This window comes from Centroberyx gerrardi, chromosome 20, assembly GCF_048128805.1.
Source record: "Centroberyx gerrardi isolate f3 chromosome 20, fCenGer3.hap1.cur.20231027, whole genome shotgun sequence".
In the NCBI taxonomy this organism is placed as follows: domain Eukaryota; kingdom Metazoa; phylum Chordata; class Actinopteri; order Beryciformes; family Berycidae; genus Centroberyx; species Centroberyx gerrardi.
In genome coordinates, this window is record NC_136016.1 from 20907446 (window position 1) to 20926329 (window position 18884).

Below are 18884 nucleotides of genomic sequence, written 5' to 3' on the forward strand. Positions count from 1 at the left end.
GTGGTTGTATCGAATCGTGAACCCCACATCGCGTATCGTATCGTGGTTTAAGCGCATCGTCCCGTCTCTACAGTGTGATGTCGGAGCACGCCGGCCTGGTCTCGCTGCGTTCGGCTGGACTGCAACGTAAGCCGCCTGCTGCGTTTTGTGTCATGATCCACCTGCCTTTAAACTGCGCACAGAGAACATGCAGTACAGGAATCCATAGGTTGTTGTTTTTTTTTTTGTCTGTGCAGGTCAGTCACATCATCAGCATGGGCCTTTATCTTTTACAACAACGATGGAAGAAGAGCGTCCTCTCAAATGCTCCGACAAACACCTTTCCTGCCAAAACTGTTCACTCTGACAGGATTTACATTTCTCCAAGTGTCAACTAGCCACAGTGGCTGGTAAATCCCCAAATTCACCAGCCACATTCACTATTTCATCAGCCAAATAGGTATTTTTAAATAAATCCCAGGTGATGGTTGGTTTCCTGCCAAAACTAGATACATTTTCAAGCCACAAGCAAAATTTACTGGCATTTGGCTGGTGGCTGGTGTTAATTTCCCACTCTGGTTGCAAGCGTAAATATCTTGAATATTACAATATTTGAGTGTTTAGAGCATTTGAGAGTGCAAGGATCTCCCGTTCCCTTCTCCTTCTCAACCCAACACGCTCTATAAAAAGATGGAAATATATTACTGACCACAGCAAACTCTTCCACAGCCACAGAAAAAAAACAAAAACAAACAAAACAAAACGGCTCCACCACCATCTCTTATCTAAATTACCTCATAAGGGTGTCTAAGTATTATTATAGGTATAGGTATCGTATATATAGAGAGTAGGATTATACAATAGGGGTATGTATCATCTTATAGGTATAGTATATCGAATAAGGCGCTATACTGGAGTATATAGGCCTCTATGTATGCTTTTTTTCCCCCGCCACACATCTGTCGCTGCTTGGCAAACCAATTTAAATAAAAATGTACAGGTAGTGAGCGGTGAGCTTTGCTGGTGGGATCCACAGCAAGGGGGAAACAAGAAATCACATTATCGGTAGATGAAAATTCAAATTACTGTCGCCTCAAATTACTGCCCAGACAATCCTAAAGCCTCCAAATAGAGGAAATCAAACATATGGCAGGTCTACCGTCTATACACTGTACTATAAACAACCTGTGGCTGCTGGTGGGTGATTAATGATGTAACCACCTGTAGGTTTAGAAACCCAAAAGCCTCACAGTAAATGTCTTTCCTCCTTGTCAGAAGCTGCACCGTCCACACGGGACTTTCTTTTCTGTTGCATACATAGGCGCCTATTTACCGTTAAGTATTATATTCATACATGAATACATATATAAAGAGAGAGTTATACATTGCAATTAACATATACATATATCAATAGCGTATAGAAGAGAAATAGAAATAGTCAATAGATAGCAATCATTATCGTCATCATATTCATCATAATACTAGGAGTAGTAGTAATACGTTCCCTCAATGAAGCTAATACCTGGGCCGCTCCAGACCAGGGCCGGTCATCGCCTTATTACCCAAACTGCTCCAGGCTGAACTGGGATCAGCTTCCTCAGGATCAATTTCCAAACTGTAACAATTAACAATAATAGCAAAACTGACCCAACATCAGCATTTAAGGGTAAATCCACAGTGGGTTGCCTGTGAAAGCTCTGATTAGACATGAAGTCAGATGATTTTCCAAGAGCTGGATGCTTGTCTGATGTTTTTTTTTTTGTTTATTTTAAACACTAAGGACTTTGCCGTCACACCAGCCCATCCACTTTCTGTTTGTGGGACTTGCAGACAAAGCTGGAACATCACAAAACGTGCATACAACATTTCGGTGGTTTGATGTTCTCTTATCTTGAGGTAAAAAGAAACATCTCTTCTACCTCTAGCTCCTATTTTTCTGCATTTCCTCCTACTTGATTGTAATCTTGGTGATCTAGAAATTGAAGCTAATTTGCTAACTGTAGAGTTGCACTCAGAAGAAGTTGCTCTGGATAAGAGTCAGCTAAATGCTTAAACTGTAAAATATTAACAATCTGGCTTATCCGTAATTCTGATAAACACAGTGCTGAACATCTAATATGCAATATTCTGTACGTTCAGTTTATCTGCTGCAACAACAACAACAGCCAGCCAGTCTCCAGCTGTGTGACCTCATTTCTCCTCCTCTCCCCTCAGTGTGAGATTTAACCCTCTGTGATCCGTTTCCACGCCTTCAGCCTGAAGCCAAACTCAAACCAACCTCCGCTGCAACACCGTCACATAAACCCAGTCTGGAACGACCCACACACAAGCAAAAATTACAAAAAAAAAAAAATTAAAATAAAATAAAAAAATCACTATTGTCATCTAGTTCAGCGATACATGTCATATAGCAATAGCTCAATAACAAGAGGTTCTTCTATGTAATCAATACAAGGTTTTCAGGTTATATATTTAATTAAGCTTAACCGCTAAGTTATCAATTATTATTAGTAGTATACCAATATCTGTAAATATGTATAATATATTGTGTGTATATGTATCTGAATATAGACATACCTCCATCACATCTGTCCACTTTGCAGGCTAGAATAGGATGGCAATAGATATCCTGTCTTTCCGTGTGTGTGTGCATGTTTTTGTGTGTGTGTGTGTGTGTTTACGTGTGTATGTGTTGTTTATAGGCACAATATATGGTGCTAATCATTTCCCTGTCCCAAGCTAGCAGTTTTTCCCATAGTGAAAAGTTATCTTGGGGGCTACCATTAGCTATCAGGAACATAACATCTGGGTGCGAATGAGGAACACAGGTTTCCACTGAAGGCTATGGGAGCGCAATTTCTTTTTTTCGGTGAAATAACGACCCCACTTCAACCCGAACACGTGGCGTCTTGCCCTTACTTTCAAATAATCTTAAATATTTCCATAATCGTTCATAAAAAAATATATTCTTAATCATCTTCAATCTCATTCTTTTCATCAGCAGCTATGGAGCTTTTCAGCCTTCACAAGCGCGATTCATCCGGACATAAAGTTAAGTCTCTTTTTTTTTCTTTTCTTACAATAATACATAGCTCTTCTTCTCTTCTACTGGGAACTCAAGTCTTCTGCGCACTGCAGTTGGCGGCGCTGTGCTTCGGTCAAAGTGGGGTCGTTATTTCTTAATGGGCATCTGCGGTCTGAACTGATCTAATTGCTGTAGCCAGGAAACTGTACATGTGCTGCAGTCACTCCTCTGCCTCCAACGCCGGCTTCGCGTCTCCGTCCGACAGCTAAGCCGCATACCGAGCCGATTAAGCCGCTTTGGCAACGAATGCTTAGCCATTTTCCTTCTGCGCTTCTACTACTGAAGTTTCGACTTCTCAGACGCACAACAGGCGATTCGTTTCAGGCATTTACTGCTGTTTTTTCTCTCTTTTATGCCCAGAGAAGCTGAAATTCAAGCATGCACAGATTTACCTGGACGCAGGCTGACGGCGGCTGAAAGGTTAACGTGTGAATGTGTGCGTGTGCGTGCTCGTCCCATGCAGGACCGGTTGGCATGATTACAAAACCAGCTATGTCTTGTCTAGGGGGGCTTTTTCTATCAATAAAGAGGGGAGAAGAGGAAACTTGACCGTTACGTAAGTTTGGTTTTGGGGTATGTATACTTGAATACATTCCACAACCATAGTAATGTTTTAAATGACTGACTTTCCTCATTTTTAAAGGCCCGTGCAGGCGTTACATTCATAGCGTTCTACCAATATGGCAGACAATATAAGAGGGAAGTACAACTCCCATTGGAAAAAAAAAAAAAAAAGTTCAAAACCATTCATCTGCAGATTTCTCTCTTTTCAACCCTCTCGCTACGTTCCCACAAGGATTTGGTGGTTACTGAGCGTGTGTGGCGTGTCCACCGAGAACCTCTCTGTACAGCGCCGGCTTCGTTTCCTCGTCAGTTTCGATTGAATAGACGCCCTGCGGCACGTTCCCGACAGCGCTGAGGGCTTCGCATTTTCGGCGCTCAGAAGTTTCAACTTTTAACAAATTTTCATTAATTGCTAAGCGACATGGAGAGCCACGACCAGCGCGTCCCCTGAGCTTCTTTTCAGCGCTACTAGCTTAAAAAAAAAATCCAAAAAAAAAAACAAAGAAAGGAGGTTCCAGGCGGACACAGACGCTTAGTCCCTAGAAACAGCGGGGGACTTAAAACTACCGGGTACACTTGTTGGTTATTTTCGTCTAGGCAAACCTAGTTGTTGCCACTTTGACTGTGAAATTCATGGGGTTTTAATCTGCTGGAGGGGAACTTAAGATGCAGCGTGTAACTGCAGCATGATAGAAAAAGAAAACATCTAAGGTAATAGATTATTTTCACTAACGTAGCTTTTTCTTTGTGTGAATCGGTGCCTGTGATTTGTGTGTTTCCTGTTGTGTGTGTGTGTATGTGTGTGTGTGTGTGTGTGTGTGTGTGTGTGTGTGTATATGGGGAGGGTCAGCCAGTCTGTTGAGTCTGGGGCATCCATCTGCTCTCATACTGCTGGCTAAGATGCTAGACGAGGTCAGACTGGCCTGACATGATGACAGACTGTTCTGTAGTAGCTGGTGTGGCAGGCAGGTCTGTCTGTCTGTCTGTCTGTCTCTCTGTCTGTCTGTCTGTCTGCAGCGCTGCTTCTCCTCAGCACAGCAACACTCAGAGGTCGTCCCCATCTGACAGCCGCCGGCCTCCCTGGAACACACACACACACACACACACACATATCAACACAGCTCATGTATTACTTACGCACACAAACACACACAAACAGTGATATGGGTTTGAACAAACAGAGACAGGCACAGTCCAGTTACCGCGAGCTAAAATGGAAACCACTCAAACCCATTAAGCTGAAAGCAGGTTCCAGGAATAAATTTCCCATTCATTTCTCCTATAGGGAATTTGATTATTTGCCATAACTATAAGACTGTGAAACAACTTTATGTTATCAGGTAATTTGATGTTAACTGCGGTGTTAAGAAATGATGTTTTACTCCTGCATTCCTCGTGAAATACTACACTACCCACAAGCTTTACTGTGTTCCCACCAATCGGACAGGTCGCTGTTACCATAGAAACGTTACCCGCTACAAAGTTGCACGTGGTTTGAAGCCAGACCAAAGCAAAGTAATGTTAGTCTTTTCTTTATTTTTTTCTTTATTTTATTTTTTTAGGAAAGAGAAGAGTGTGCGTAGGAGAGAAAATCATTACAAATCACGAATCACTAGTATTTCATTACACGGCTTTGTTGAATATTCAATTCTGATTGCTCAGTGAAGCATTCTGAGTCTGTCTGTTATTTCTGATTAACACACCGCTGTTTCAGCTCTAATCAAATCACTCCACAGTCAATAAGATTTGTCGAATTTCTAATCAAATTAACTGGCAACACCTTGTGGCAAAAAGACTTTACTCCGACACTCGGCTAACCAAAATTAAAAACATGGGAGAATTCTCCAATATTATAATTCCAATTTTAATTTGATTGATTGGCGGTTAGAGGCTGAACGGTAATTTTAACGAACGTTGCTATGGTTACAGTTCTGCTACAGTGTAGCCCTTTGACACTAGCTCCAGGTGTTTCTATGGTTGCAGTCCTGCTTAACTATTTTTTTGGCGGAAGCTTGTAAATCGGTTTAGCTTGTACTAAAATCATTTTAAATCAATATTTTGTGCCACATGATTAATGCCTTTGGGAAGCAGCCTTGAAATAAGGAGGATAATGTACAGTATCACTGTTTAAATGAGGGAAAGGGAATCAATAACATCAGTTGAAACGCTGTATGAGCGTTTCAATCCTATCCTATCCAATCCTATTTAAAAAACATGAGGGAAAATGTCAGGAGGGAAATCTCCTGCAGCAACCCAAGCAGGTTTCAGCTCTGTTGTTATTGTTAGCAGCCACTCACCATGCTTTCTGAGTAATCTGCTGTCATGGTGACCTGCTTCTCCTCCGGGGGCGGGGTCAAGACGGAGCCGTCTGTACGCCTGCTCTGATTGGTGAGCTGCAGCCACATGTCGTACATCTGCTGCATGTCTCTCACTGTGGAGGAACGAGGGGAAGAGAGAGAGAGAGAGAGAGAGAGAGAGAGAGAGAGAGAGAGAGAGAGAGAGAGAGAGAGAGAGAGAGAGAGAGAGGACGAGAAGACGAGCTCAATGACCTTCAGTTCGAGAGTTACATTCAGCTGAACAACAACAGCAATCAATGGAGAGAGAGAGAGACAGAGTGAGAGAGAGAGAGAGAGAGACAGATGGATACAGACGCAGATAAAGACAGACAGATAAATAGAAAGACAGACAGATAAATAAAAAGACAGACAGATAGATAATACACCACTTTCCTTGTATGATTTTGAAATCCAAAAACAGTAGTCTCTAAAGACAGTGATTGTAGGAAAGGTCAACGAGGGGAATTTCTGCAACGTGTGTAAATGTTATATATTGATGTGGCCGGTGGACGCAGGAGCTTACAGCTGTTGTTCTTCATGTATGTCCAGACGTCCCTCTCCTCCAGACTGTGGGCGAACGAGCAGTTCCCAATATAGTGGCACTTCTTCTGCTTCATCACATGGACGCACATCTGGGTGAGACAAAGCCCACAGACACGGGTTACATTACACAGTGCACTAATGTACCATCACAAACATGTTTCTGTTCACTAGTCTTGTTACACCAAAACGTAATTTTCTTGGTGACTTAATGACCATAACATATCTGCAGGGGGTTGATAGAGTTATTGATCAGTACCAGTAACTCAACGATTGCTTCACCAGGCCCTGAGATTTTTGGCTTTCAAAACTCACTTTCCATTTCATCCGTTTCATAACTGTAAATGTAGACTGTAAATATTACCGAGTTAGCCTCTCCCATCCACCACCCCCACCCCCCAACTGCTGCTAATGCACTCCAACACTTTATTACATACATCTAACTTGTTGTGCAATACCTTTTTATTATCTTGTTTTCTTGTTTTTACCTTGTTCTCTATTGCTGCTGGCTGAGAGTTACCAAACATAATTCCGTTGTATGCCTACAATGACAAATAAAGTGTCTTATTTTATCTTATAAGCCCTGATGAAGATCTTGTGACCGAAAGTAGCATCAATACCAGTGTGCTCGAGTCATTTTTTATGATTTAATGACGCATTTATACTCCAAGAATCTGGAATACATGTAGGAGTGCGGACCGTTTCCTAAGTGACGATTAAGTAACAAACTCTCAAATGATCTGAAAGACGGCTCCGGGGCAACCAGTGGGGACCGCTGTAACTCAATAGGAAAACACTATGAAGAATCAGACAACAGAGCTTATAGGGGTGGAGAGGGTTACCACAACACCTGCCATTAAGGAGGGGGGGGGGCAGAAACAGATGATGGAGGGGAGGAGATTTAGAGATGAGGGGAAGACAAGGATAGATGGAGTGGAAGGGAAGGAGAGAGAGAAGAGAAGGAGAGAGGGAAGATAAGACAAGGACAGATGGAGGGGAAGGAGAAGGAGAGATGGACGGGAAGGGAAGGAGAGAGCGAGGGGAAGGGGAGGAGAGAAGGAAGAGAAGGAGAGAGGGGGCAGACAAGGAGTGATGGAGTGGAGGAGAAGGAGAGAGGGAAGAGGAGGAACTCACATCATATTGCTGTGGGTAGGTGCGGGAGAAGGGCAGAGGCCGAACGACGACCCATTTCTTCTTCTCAAATGATTTTACCAGCAGGACCCGTCGCTCCTTAGTCCAGCTGAGGAGAGCAAACATAAATTCAGACAAATTTCAGGTTATTTCAGGTAACTTTGATGTTGAGATGCAGACCTGAACATAATAAATATATCAGCTATCATGGTTCAGGCATTTTGATAAAATAAACGAGGACACGGCAGTCTCATGAAAGGAGGCCAATACCAGCCCAATTTCATATGCCATGTCCAGCTACAAGTCAGATCTCTTTTTCTCAAGTCTGAACAGTCTGGAATCTGATCTTTTCAGATCAGATTTAAACTACATTTGTATGTGGGTTTGAAATGTGATTCAAATCGCATCTCTGACCACTCAGATCAGATTTCAAGTGTTTTTCCCATCGCATATTTGATGTTCCACATTGCAACAAGAAGAGCAGACAACGACAAACATGGAGGAGAGCCAGGAGGAGAATAGCGGTGCTTGGACAGATGATGAGGTTTCATGCCTCCGCTCACGACTAAAAAATGCCTGATAAAAACAGTCAGCAACGGCCAAACTTTCATGTTGCTAGCTTGTTGCAGCACCCGGAGTTGTTGGACAGAAAATGCGCACTTAGGCTACGTGTGCACGCCTGTGTCGTTACTATAGACACCAAGCTTGTAATGACAGCAAACGATTACACTGTCTAAACACACAAATCCGATCTGGTCACTTACAAATTACAAATGTGCAAAGTCAGCCTTGAAAAACAAACCGAATTTGCCTGCTGTCTGAACACAGTGAAAGTCAATATTTTGGCATTGTGGCAACTTTACTGCATCATATTGCTTTGACTCATGGGAAAACACTGCTGGTAGTGTGTGTGTGTGTGTGTGTGTGTGTGTGTGTGTGTGTGTGTGTGTGTGTGTGTGTGTGTGTGTGCGACCAGCCTCACCTGTGCCGTGCTTTGGCGGTGCAGTACTTGAGGTTCTTGTCTGGCTCGTTCACCTGTCCGTCTCTCCAGCACTGGCCGCACACAAACTTCATCTTCAGGTTGAGACCCCGCCCCCTCCCCGCCGCCGCTCCCACCCCTCCCATCCCCCCCACCGAGCTCACTCCGCCCCCCCCAATGCCGTCTCCCCCTACTCCTCCTCCCCCTCCTCCACCGCCTCCCCCCATCCCCCCTACTCCTCCTGCGGTGACGCTGCTGCTCTGGTGGGGGATGTGCATAGGCTGAAACAGAGAGAGAGAGAAACATCGATCCAAATAGAGGAATCAATTTTCACTTGCTCCATTTTGCCATAGTGCAGTAAAAACAAATTAATGAGGGCAACTGTATATCTAGACAGTGCTATTTAGGGTGAGGCTGTATATAGAAAACCCAGCCTGGATGCTAGAGGAAAGGGAGGTGGGTGAGACCAACTGTGATATTGGGGTTATCAAGATATTTGGCCATCAGCAGTGACAGCCCAGCATAACAAATTAACTGAAGGCAAACTGCAGTCTGGACTGATGCTCATATTCAGCTACTTCTTCATGTGTTCTTAACTGGTATGAACACCAGAGAAGAAGAGAGCAGACAAGTCCAGCATGCTTAGCTAAAGTTACAGGGACTGAAATCAGATTTGACTCCCCTTTTGCCAAAGTCTCTAACCAAAAACTCTGTCCAATAAATGAGCGGTTTGGATTTTTTTCGGTATCCGTTACACCCCTGATGTACTAAGTCATTTTATTCTCTTCAGATGTCTGGATGCCCTCCCAGTGTCCTTTGCTGTCTCACCTTCTGCTGTTTCTGGGCGTTCTGCTCCAGCCTGTGCCAGTGTCTCTTGGACTCCTGTACCATCTCTTCATGGGTGATACCTGCGGGAACATCAGGAGCACGAAAATGCCTTCAGTGATAATTGAAATTACTTTGCTGGATACTGTGATCCCCGATTATTAGTCACCATAATTAGTCTCAATCATGTGGGGGACAAAATTATTTCACTGCACTTTTTGCATCATCTTGATTATTTTCAAATATAGCATACATTCTAAATGTAATAAAATGTTTAAATATTGCCAATATGCCAGTATTCTACGATTGTGGAAACTAAAACTGTGTTTAAGATTAAACAAAATTAATTGTGCAGCCCCAGTTAAGAGAAATTGCCCCATGTGGGATAAATAAAGTTCTACCGATTTGACTGAAAGGGGAAGGGAAACAAGTCAGAGAGACACAATTTTTTTTAACAAAACAGAAGAGACACCTGTCATATAAGAGTGTGTTTGTGTGTGTGTGTGTGTGTGTTGTACCCACCGGTGTCTTGCTGCAGCACCCAGCACTTGAGCTCTATGACGGAGTGGGCGAAGGAGCAGCTGTCTTCGCGCTGGCAGCCGTAGCGAACCTCATGGCGACACACGTCGAACTGGCAGAGGGGGTGCAGGGGACGCACCTTACTGTAGCGCACGTTGGCCGACCTCACCACGTGCACCAGGCACCTGCAGCGGGCAGAGGTAGGAATTGGTAACAGCTTTATCGATGTTGATTCCTTCAATCAATAAGTTAGGTTTGTACTGCCATATAGCTCAAAATGACTCATTTTAATCAGTGTTTTTATCCCTTGGCTTCTATGATTTCTCACTGTGTAAATAAATGTAACTAATTGCGCCAAAACAGACCGCTCACTTGGGCAAAGATGTTTTCCTGTGTTCATTTTCCCTCACACTCAGACTCTAGACTCACTTGTTGTCGTCGAACGGGTGTCGAGCCGTGAGGTTCGAACACACGGCTAGGTTTTCTTTGCTGCGTTTGCTGATGATGCGAGGCTTACTGTCAAAACATTCCTGTGGAGAGAGGAGGGAGATGGTGATCAGGATCGGTTTGGTTCGATCCCCCCTGTTTTGCTAATAGATTCCATACTGGACCAGATTCAATTGATTTTCTCAATAAAAACACTGTTAAATAGAGGAAAAGTTGCATTGTCATTTTAAAAATCCAACATTTTTGAGCTTTTTTATGCCTTGAAATGGACTGATACAAAAACCTAAATCAGGTGGCATTTTTTGATACCAATCCAAATGGCACAGATCAGGATTTTGATATAAAAATACAAGAAAATAAAGGTTTGGTACATTTTATTGTTAAATAGGTTGACATTATGATATTGAGAACTAGCTAGCAAAGTAAAAAGTATTTTTCATTTAGCAGACTTTAACAAACAGGTTTGCCACAAAGTGCTTCCAGTGAACAAAGGATACCAGTGCAATTTAAGAGAAAATAGAATAAAAAGAACAAGAGATAAAACAAGTACATCACAAACTCAAAGAAAATGAGTACCATTCAAATGTTGTGAGTTAGTACAGTTGCCACATGTGAATGTACTTCTATTCGCTCTCACCTCACAGAGGAACATGAACATGCCCATGTGCAGCTGCAGCAGCCTGGTGACGCTGAGCGCCCGCCGCTCGGTGCTGCCCAGCGGGTCGAACAGCAGCTCTCGGCTCAGCGCGCCCTTCCTCTCCTGGGTCCAGACGTCGATCTCCTCCTGGCAGTAAGCGAACGTACAGTTCTCCCCGTACTGGCACTCCTGCCGCTCCTGCACCTCTGTGGGACCAGAGAGGAGGGAGAGGAGCGGTTTAGATGAAGGAGAATAACAAGGGGAAGAGGAATAAAGATAGCAGTAGCAGATATTAGGAGGAACAAAAAAATATATTTTCTACGCAGGAGTCATTTGTATTCAATGAGGCACAAAACTATCTTTTTAGTGACTAGTGTGGTTAATTTTTGTCAAAATGTTGTAAAATTTTCTTAATTATGGATCTGTCTCCTTCCATTGTCCGTCACACATCAGATTTCAGGCACCGCTGATTGGATTTTGACCAAACTTGAGAAAATTATGCACCTTACCACTGCACTACAGCTTTTTCAAAAGAACACCCAAGGGGGGGGCGCTACAGTCACAGGTCAAAACAGGGTCACATATTTATTACTGATTAGCCATGAGGGGGACTGCATGATTCATGGGAGACGACAGGTTTACTCTTCCCTTGTTTTAGAATAGACAAGACCTCCAAATGATGGTTGCTGGCCCGACAAAGGGGCCGGAGAAGTAGACAAACTTACCAGCCTCCGGCAAAATTTACCATCATTTGACCAGTGTCTCACTCTAAATATATGTTCAGCCATTTCACTGCAAATGCAAACACACCTTTACAGAGTACGAACGCCCCCAGGAAGTTGTTTCGTGCGGGCCGGGGCCGGACCCTCTTCCAGTTGGGGTCGTCTGTGTTTTTGAGGCGGCACAGGAGCACGTCTCTCTTGCAGCGATGAGCCGCCTCCGGCTGATACTGGTAGTCCATCACTCGCGGACCTGGGAGCAAGAGGAGACAGAGAGGGTTGGTTACACTGCTAGAGGAGCAATAAGTAAAGGTTTGACACGCCCTATAGCACAAAATGACCAGAATCTATCTGCAGGGGCTGAAACAGTTAGTCAATTAATTGATCAACAGAAAATGTACTGATTGTAGTTTTCAGGTCATTTATCAAGTAAAAATACCAAACATTTGCTGGTTACAGCTTCACAAATGCTATGATTTGCTGCTTTTCTCTGTTTCACATCATTATAAAATGAATACTTTGGGGTTTTATTAGCTGCTGGTCAGAGTAAGTAAGACATTTGAAGACATCACTTTGGGTTGTACGAACTTGTGATAGGCATTTGTCATCATTTTTGACATTTTATAGACTAAATGATTAATCAGAACATTTGACAGCTGATATAACAGTGCACAGTTGGGGTACTGAAGGAGGAAACAGTGCTGCAACCTCCCACAGTGAACATTTTGAAAAAGGATGGACAAGAAAAGCTGGCCATTGAGAGAGAGAAGAGAACAAAACCCCACTGAAAACAATATCATGATTTATCAAGACGGTCAGGACAGGACAAAACAGCGACTACAGGAGGGGAAGTGGCTCGGATGTCGGCCATGCGAACAAACCTATTCGGCTGTAACAGGCGTGGCAAGCCTGACGAAACTCATGTGTGGCTGCCAGAGGATTCCTGGAGAGCAGCGAGAGGTTGGTTCCCGCTGGACCGTTCTGAGGAAGAAGAGGATAAGGAGTTAGTATTTAGGTGTGCTTTACAAGAGATGATGGAAAGAATAGAACTACTGAACTACTGAACTACTGTGTGTGTGTGTGTGTGTGTGTGTATACACTTTACTCACTGCATGTGTAGCGTTGTGGTTGCGCACCCCAGAAATGAAGCTGTGAGACACTCGTCCCCCTGGAGACCAAAGACACAAGGACACTGATGTCAGACCGTGTATCGCCTCGCTGCAATGATGCTGACACACACACAGTGATAATGCTGACTTTACACACACACACACACACACACACACAGACCCGCCCAATGTTGTCTGCTGCTGACACACTCAAGTTAAAGCCAGCTCCCTAGGAATTGTGTTCAGAGTGGCTAAGCAAGGGCAAGCTGAGAAAATACACTTGGTCAGGATGCTACAACATGGCAGCTGTGGCTGATTTAGTAACTTCACCCCCAATTGGAACAATGATCAATGTAGTAATAAGACTTTATCTTACAGATTCTAATAATCATCCATAATTAGATGTAATAATAATAACAATTGAAGTTAAACATTTTCAGTTACTTCCACTGCCTTTTGGAGCCACCAATGTGAGGTAGCAAGGATTTTTCCCCCCTAAATCAGATAAAAAGACACACTGAGATGAAGATTTTCACCCGTTTGCTCACCAGGCAGAGTGTATTCAGACAGAGAGTCCAGGCCGCCAGCGACGCCTCCAGCCCCGCCCACTCCCTTCCCCTCCCCGTCCCCGGCTCCTGGGGAGAAGCCTCCCAGAGCGTCCTGCGCCTGGGTGGAGCCCTGGTCCCTCTGGGCCAGCGAGGTGTACGGCTCCAGAGAGGGCATCTGGCTGACGGAGGAGCTGAAGAAGGCGGGGGGGAGCTGGGGAGACGGGGCCGGGAGGCTGGGGGAGTACGGCGGCCGGAGACCCACCGCTGTGTTGGGCAGGTTGGTGGGGATGGCACCCTGGACCGGACTCTGGACCAGGAGACAGAGAGAGGGAAGCGTTAGTCCAGACAGAGAGACAACCAATCAAACACATTTTATCTCCTGTGTCTCCCCGACTGTTTCCCTCTCTGCTTTCCAACTGTTTTACATGGATTGCTCACTCCCCTTCAAGAAAAACTAGAAATACAAGACCAACTTTGCAACTGAAATAAACATGATGAAAACAATTGTAGTCCTATGAGGCGATAGGTTTGCATGGCTGGGCTGATCTCTCACCAGAAAACCAGCGCACCAAGAAACCACAACATTTTTTAAGATCTCTAAAACTGAATGGGAGACTTAAAATCCTTTATTTAACTGCATTCAAGACCGTTATGGCCTTCCTTGACTTAAGATAATATTAGTTAAAAGGAGGTTGTATCTTTAGAAAGGAATAATCTCATGTTTTTCATGGGTTTTAAGCTCTTGGATGTTCCTTGTTCACAGAAAAAAAAAAGTGAAAATTGTACTATTTGATGTTTTGCCAAAATTGTATTTAGAAAAAAATGTTGCCTCTTAACTGGGAAAAGCAGAACACAGTCCGGTTGCTGCGTAGAAAGCCGACTTAACTGGAAGCAACATCATCTTACTTTTGGGTTAGGAGGAGGGCGGGGCCTCTAGTACTGCCAGCCAATCAGCTAGAAACACCCCCAAAATGGCCTTTAGCTCTTTAGGTGCGAGAGGGGCACGAGGGAATAAATTACTAAAAATATTCATAAATTATTTTGAAAAAAAACTTCACAGACGTGTTTTGTAGACTCAAGATTATGATATAAAATTGTAGGAAAGTGAAAAATCATCCCCCTTTAAGACATTTTAAAACTCTGAATCTTTTCTCCCGCCCGTCTCTCCTCCGCTCACCTCACTGACTTTCTTGGGGATGCAGTCCAGCAGGCTGTCCAGCTCGTCGTTGATGACGCTGCTGCTGCATTCCTCGATGTGCTCCGACACGGGGACGGAGTAGGGCATGGGGGGCAGGCCCTGGCTGCTGGGGCTCTCCGACAGGTCGGCGCACGGCGTCACCACAGGGGTGGCGGGGTCGTCGCTGACGGGGATGGGCGTGGCCAGAGGAGCGGGGATACACTGGGCGCTGGACAGGTCCGCTGAGGAGGAGGGGGGGAGAGAGAGAAAAGGGGATGAACAGAGGGAACAGATGTGGATCTAGGTGGGAACGGAAATGTTGACTGTTTGCCGTACCTGGTCCAATGTCACTTAACGATTCAAGCCCATTAGAGGAAGTCTAAAGAAGAAAAAGAACAAAAGAATCAGACTAATATCATCTCATCCACTACTTCAGTCAGAACAGAATCAATATATATCATAATATGTCTAACGTATGCAAAATCACATTAAAAAAATCTAATTAATGTTCATCCCATGAATGCTAATGTTTGGTGTGATGTCAAACAAAACGGAAATTTTCTAATTATATTCCTTAAATGTTTCAGAACTCATTTTGTCAGACATTTTAAATAAAATTAGTTATCATCAGTTTAAACAGCAGAATCGTGTGTCATGATATCCCAAAATCACTATATCATCACAATATGATTCCACTGAAAGACAATAAATGATAATATTGAATTACCGCCCAGCCCTACCAGTATGTAGCTCTGCATGGTGAGAGCAGCACCCACCTCTCCTGTGGGTGGGGAAGTCTCCCCGTGACTCTCCCCTCCTGCGGCTGTGGACTCGGCCTGAGGGCTGATGTAGGCCTTACGCACCTTCAGGCCCAGTTTGGTGGCCAAATCCTGGGCCAGGTCGCTCACCTGCCTGTCCTGGAGGAGGGATTAGAAAAACAAGAGGTGCCATTAACCAGGGTGCAACTAGGGTTAAGGATAATTTACTTTCAGGTGAAATATCATGAGGAACACAACAGAAATATGTCCCTGACTTCACTGTGATGTTGTCCATGATTTTATTCACGCTTACTGAGTTTTTGAAGTAGTCTAATAAATCAAATTAAGTCACTCAATTCAATATGTAAACATAACAAAAATAGAAGAACCTTTTTATGGCAAAACATTTCCAGTTTTTGAACTCTGAAAAAATTGACCTCAAACATGCTGCTAACGCTTGCTAAAAATAATCACATACAGCTAGCAAAAAGTAATTCTCCTTATCCTTTCAAATGACGCAGCAGAATGTCTTCTGAATGGATATTTTTAGCGTAGATAACGTACGTGCGGTGCTGTGAGCAGACATCTGGTCCCACACTCGTAGGCCTCTCGGAGTCGTCCCAGCTCCCTCAGACAGAGCGCCTTGCGGTACAAAGCCCTGCGGCTGCCCTCCGACACACACAGCGCGCTGTCGCAGTCCTGAACGCCGCGCTCGTACTCCCTCTGAGGCCGGGAGAGAAACAGGGGAAAAAACAGAGTTACAGAGTGAGAGCAAGAAATGTGAGGATTAAGCATCAGAGACTGACAGTGTCAGATTACACAGACAGACAAGTGATTTGGGCTCAACTGAAGCTGCTACAAGAGATCAATGTAATAAAGAAAAAATAGACTGCCAAGCCCATAATGCAGAATGAAAATTAGACGATTTTAGCACTCCTGGAAGTCTGCACATTTATTGCAAGACAGTGCCTGATGTTTTGACTAAGCGGCTTCCTCAGAGTCGACCTTACTTCGGGTAGTCTTTATGAAGTGACCAGGTAAAATTACTTTGTTTACATATTGTCCTCTACTGCGAGCACCAAATCCCTCTTTTTTAAACGTTGGCCATATATCTGGGACATCAATATATCATTGTCAAACTGATGGTGAAGACCATCACTGAGAAGAAGAATCTTCTCAGTGATGGTCTCGTTTTTTAACAGTCATTAATGTCTTACTGATGTTAAAATGCCACATGTAGCACCTTTAATCACTGCATGTGTTGTTTGAGACAGATGTTGGTTTCTGTTGGTTTAACTGATTTAGTGAACTAAGTTTTATACTCTACTGATCTGTGAACAGAATAAAAAACGCCACTCTCCAGTGTGTTTTCTACTTGTCCAAACTAATGTGAACATCTGCATGTGACCCGGCGTCTTCTCCCTCACCATCTGGTAGTACGCAGCGGCCCTGTTGACGTAGAGGCTCTCCAGCAGCTCGGGGGGGATGACGAGTGCCTCGGCCTGGGCGTAGCGGGCCACGCTGATCCCCTCCCCGTAGTGCTGTGTCGCCTGACGCCAGTCCCCGTCTCGAAATACCGTGTTGCCCTCATCCAGCAAGTTACACACCAACTGGGTCAGGAATGCCTGAGGGGGGGGGGAGGGTAGAGAGAGGGGAATGAGAGATAAAGCAGTGAAGAATGAGGGAGAGAGGGAGGGAAAGGGTAACAGACACAAAAATAATGGAGAGGGAATACGAGAGGGTCAGACGGGGACAGAAAGACAAGAGGAAGAAAGACGGGGCAAGGAAAGCAAGAGAGAAAAAGATTGAGGTCAAGATAAATCACAATGTTCCAGCTCAAATTCACAGCCAGGTCCAGGAAGTAAGAGTTTAAACACAGGCCAAGGATGATTATGTGCTACATTTTATCACAGCCAACTGTGTGAACAAACAAAAACAATATAGAGAAGAGTCATTAATTAAAAAGAAACCAAAATGTGTGATACCTCATAATTCTCCGGTTCGGGGAAAGGCAGTGAGGACCTATGGATAGAAATGAGACAGAGGCTGTCAGGGGTGTGTTCCTTATGTCACTCTGATTTGACAGGTTAACACATTTTTTGTAAAGAAAAAAAAGTAGATACTGCTGGTTTACTTACTGGATAAAGCCCATTGCTTTCTGAATCTCCTCTCTTCGTTTCTGTCTTTCAGGATCCATGGCCTGAGGGCAAAGAGAAAGTAAACTTCCAACACCTTCAAACAACTTTTGGCATAACAGCATAAACCATTTTGACAACTACGGTCGAAATATGTGCACATAATATCTTGATAGATATGTATTTTAATAATTAGAATTATATCAATGTTTGCAAACAGTGCCACTTTCAAGCTTGCAATCATTCCTCCATTGCAACCAAGGCCTTCCGCTAAAACACGCTAAGCAATCCTCGGGCTTGCGTAAACAAACCGTGGGGAGACCAAGTAGAGCTAGCGGTGAAGTTGGCTAACAGTTAGCTAACATTACGTTCATCTTAAAATTATCCGGGACGACACATTGCCAGACTTAGTAACTAGCGCTAGAAGAAAGGTTGACGAATAAACTCTAGAAATTGTCCGTGTGTATCTTCCAATTTTTCGATGCAACAATGTAAAAAATGTTAGCTAACGTTAGCTAGTAATGAACGGGCTGACAGATAGCTTAGAGCCAGCTCCAACATAGCCAGCGATGCTAGTACCAAATGCTGTGGACGAAGCCGTTACCTGGGTCCAGTTTACCTTGCCGGTAGTTAGGATTAGCTAACACCACTAGCTCGCTCAAGCTAAAGCTATAAAGCTATTCACTGTGACTTGCTAGAAATAATGCAAAGATAGCTTACGAAGTTTGTTGCATTATTTTGTCACGTCAGTAGATTACCATAAATGACAGTTCAGCTAACAAGCATGTCTACATTGCACATGAAGCCAACATTAGCCAGGTAGCTAATTAACTAGCTACACCGTTTCAAGTCCCAGGTAATAGTCGGAGGCCCTTAGCAATACAACTCACCGAGTAGTTTGCTTTTTCAGATCAGATACCTTCACGGATCGTTGGCGATAATGTTCGAAAAAATAACCAGCCAAATTTCAAACAATATCCGGGCGCATATTTGTGAGTTCACTGTCCCTATCATTGGTATGTGGACGGAGCATTAGCTTTTTTTTTTACCGCTACGATAGCTGGATACTGTCAACTGACTAACGTTAGCTAGCTACTACTAGCTAACTGTTTGGCTAGTGCAGCTTCTTTGGCAAAACTATCGCAACAAGTTTCTAGGAGATGCTTGGGCACAGGAGGGCGATAGAGGCCAGAATTACGTTGCCTTCACATGCTGTCGGAAATATTGTAATGACGCCTTGAGCGCGCCCCAGGGAGCGGAGTAGCGAAGAACATGTAATCGTGTGAACTACTGACCTGTCAACTGTCACGCATTTTGTGCATACTTCTTGTTCTCTCGAATATACAAATCTACAGCTTTGGCTAATAAATTAATAAAAAAAATATATTAATTACAT

At 43.9% G+C, this 18884-nt stretch overlaps 1 protein-coding gene across 1 annotated transcript; it reads right to left on the minus strand.

Moving 5' to 3' along the window:
* Positions 1-209: 209 nt before the first annotated feature.
* zc3h7bb (zinc finger CCCH-type containing 7Bb) lies at positions 210-18557 on the minus strand. The gene is made up of 21 exons (XM_078290966.1): positions 18379-18557; positions 17492-17553; positions 17339-17375; positions 16781-16978; positions 15918-16076; positions 15372-15512; positions 14932-14974; positions 14596-14837; positions 13407-13725; positions 12871-12929; positions 12643-12742; positions 11853-12014; positions 11043-11248; positions 10388-10488; positions 9962-10143; positions 9443-9522; positions 8618-8895; positions 7639-7744; positions 6488-6596; positions 5926-6059; positions 210-4708 (listed from the first exon to the last, which is right to left on the minus strand). Exons 2-21 carry the CDS (start codon positions 17548-17550, stop codon positions 4673-4675), a joined length of 2751 nt encoding a protein of 916 aa, XP_078147092.1. The 5' UTR covers positions 17551-17553; positions 18379-18557; the 3' UTR covers positions 210-4672.
* Positions 18558-18884: the final 327 nt, after the last annotated feature.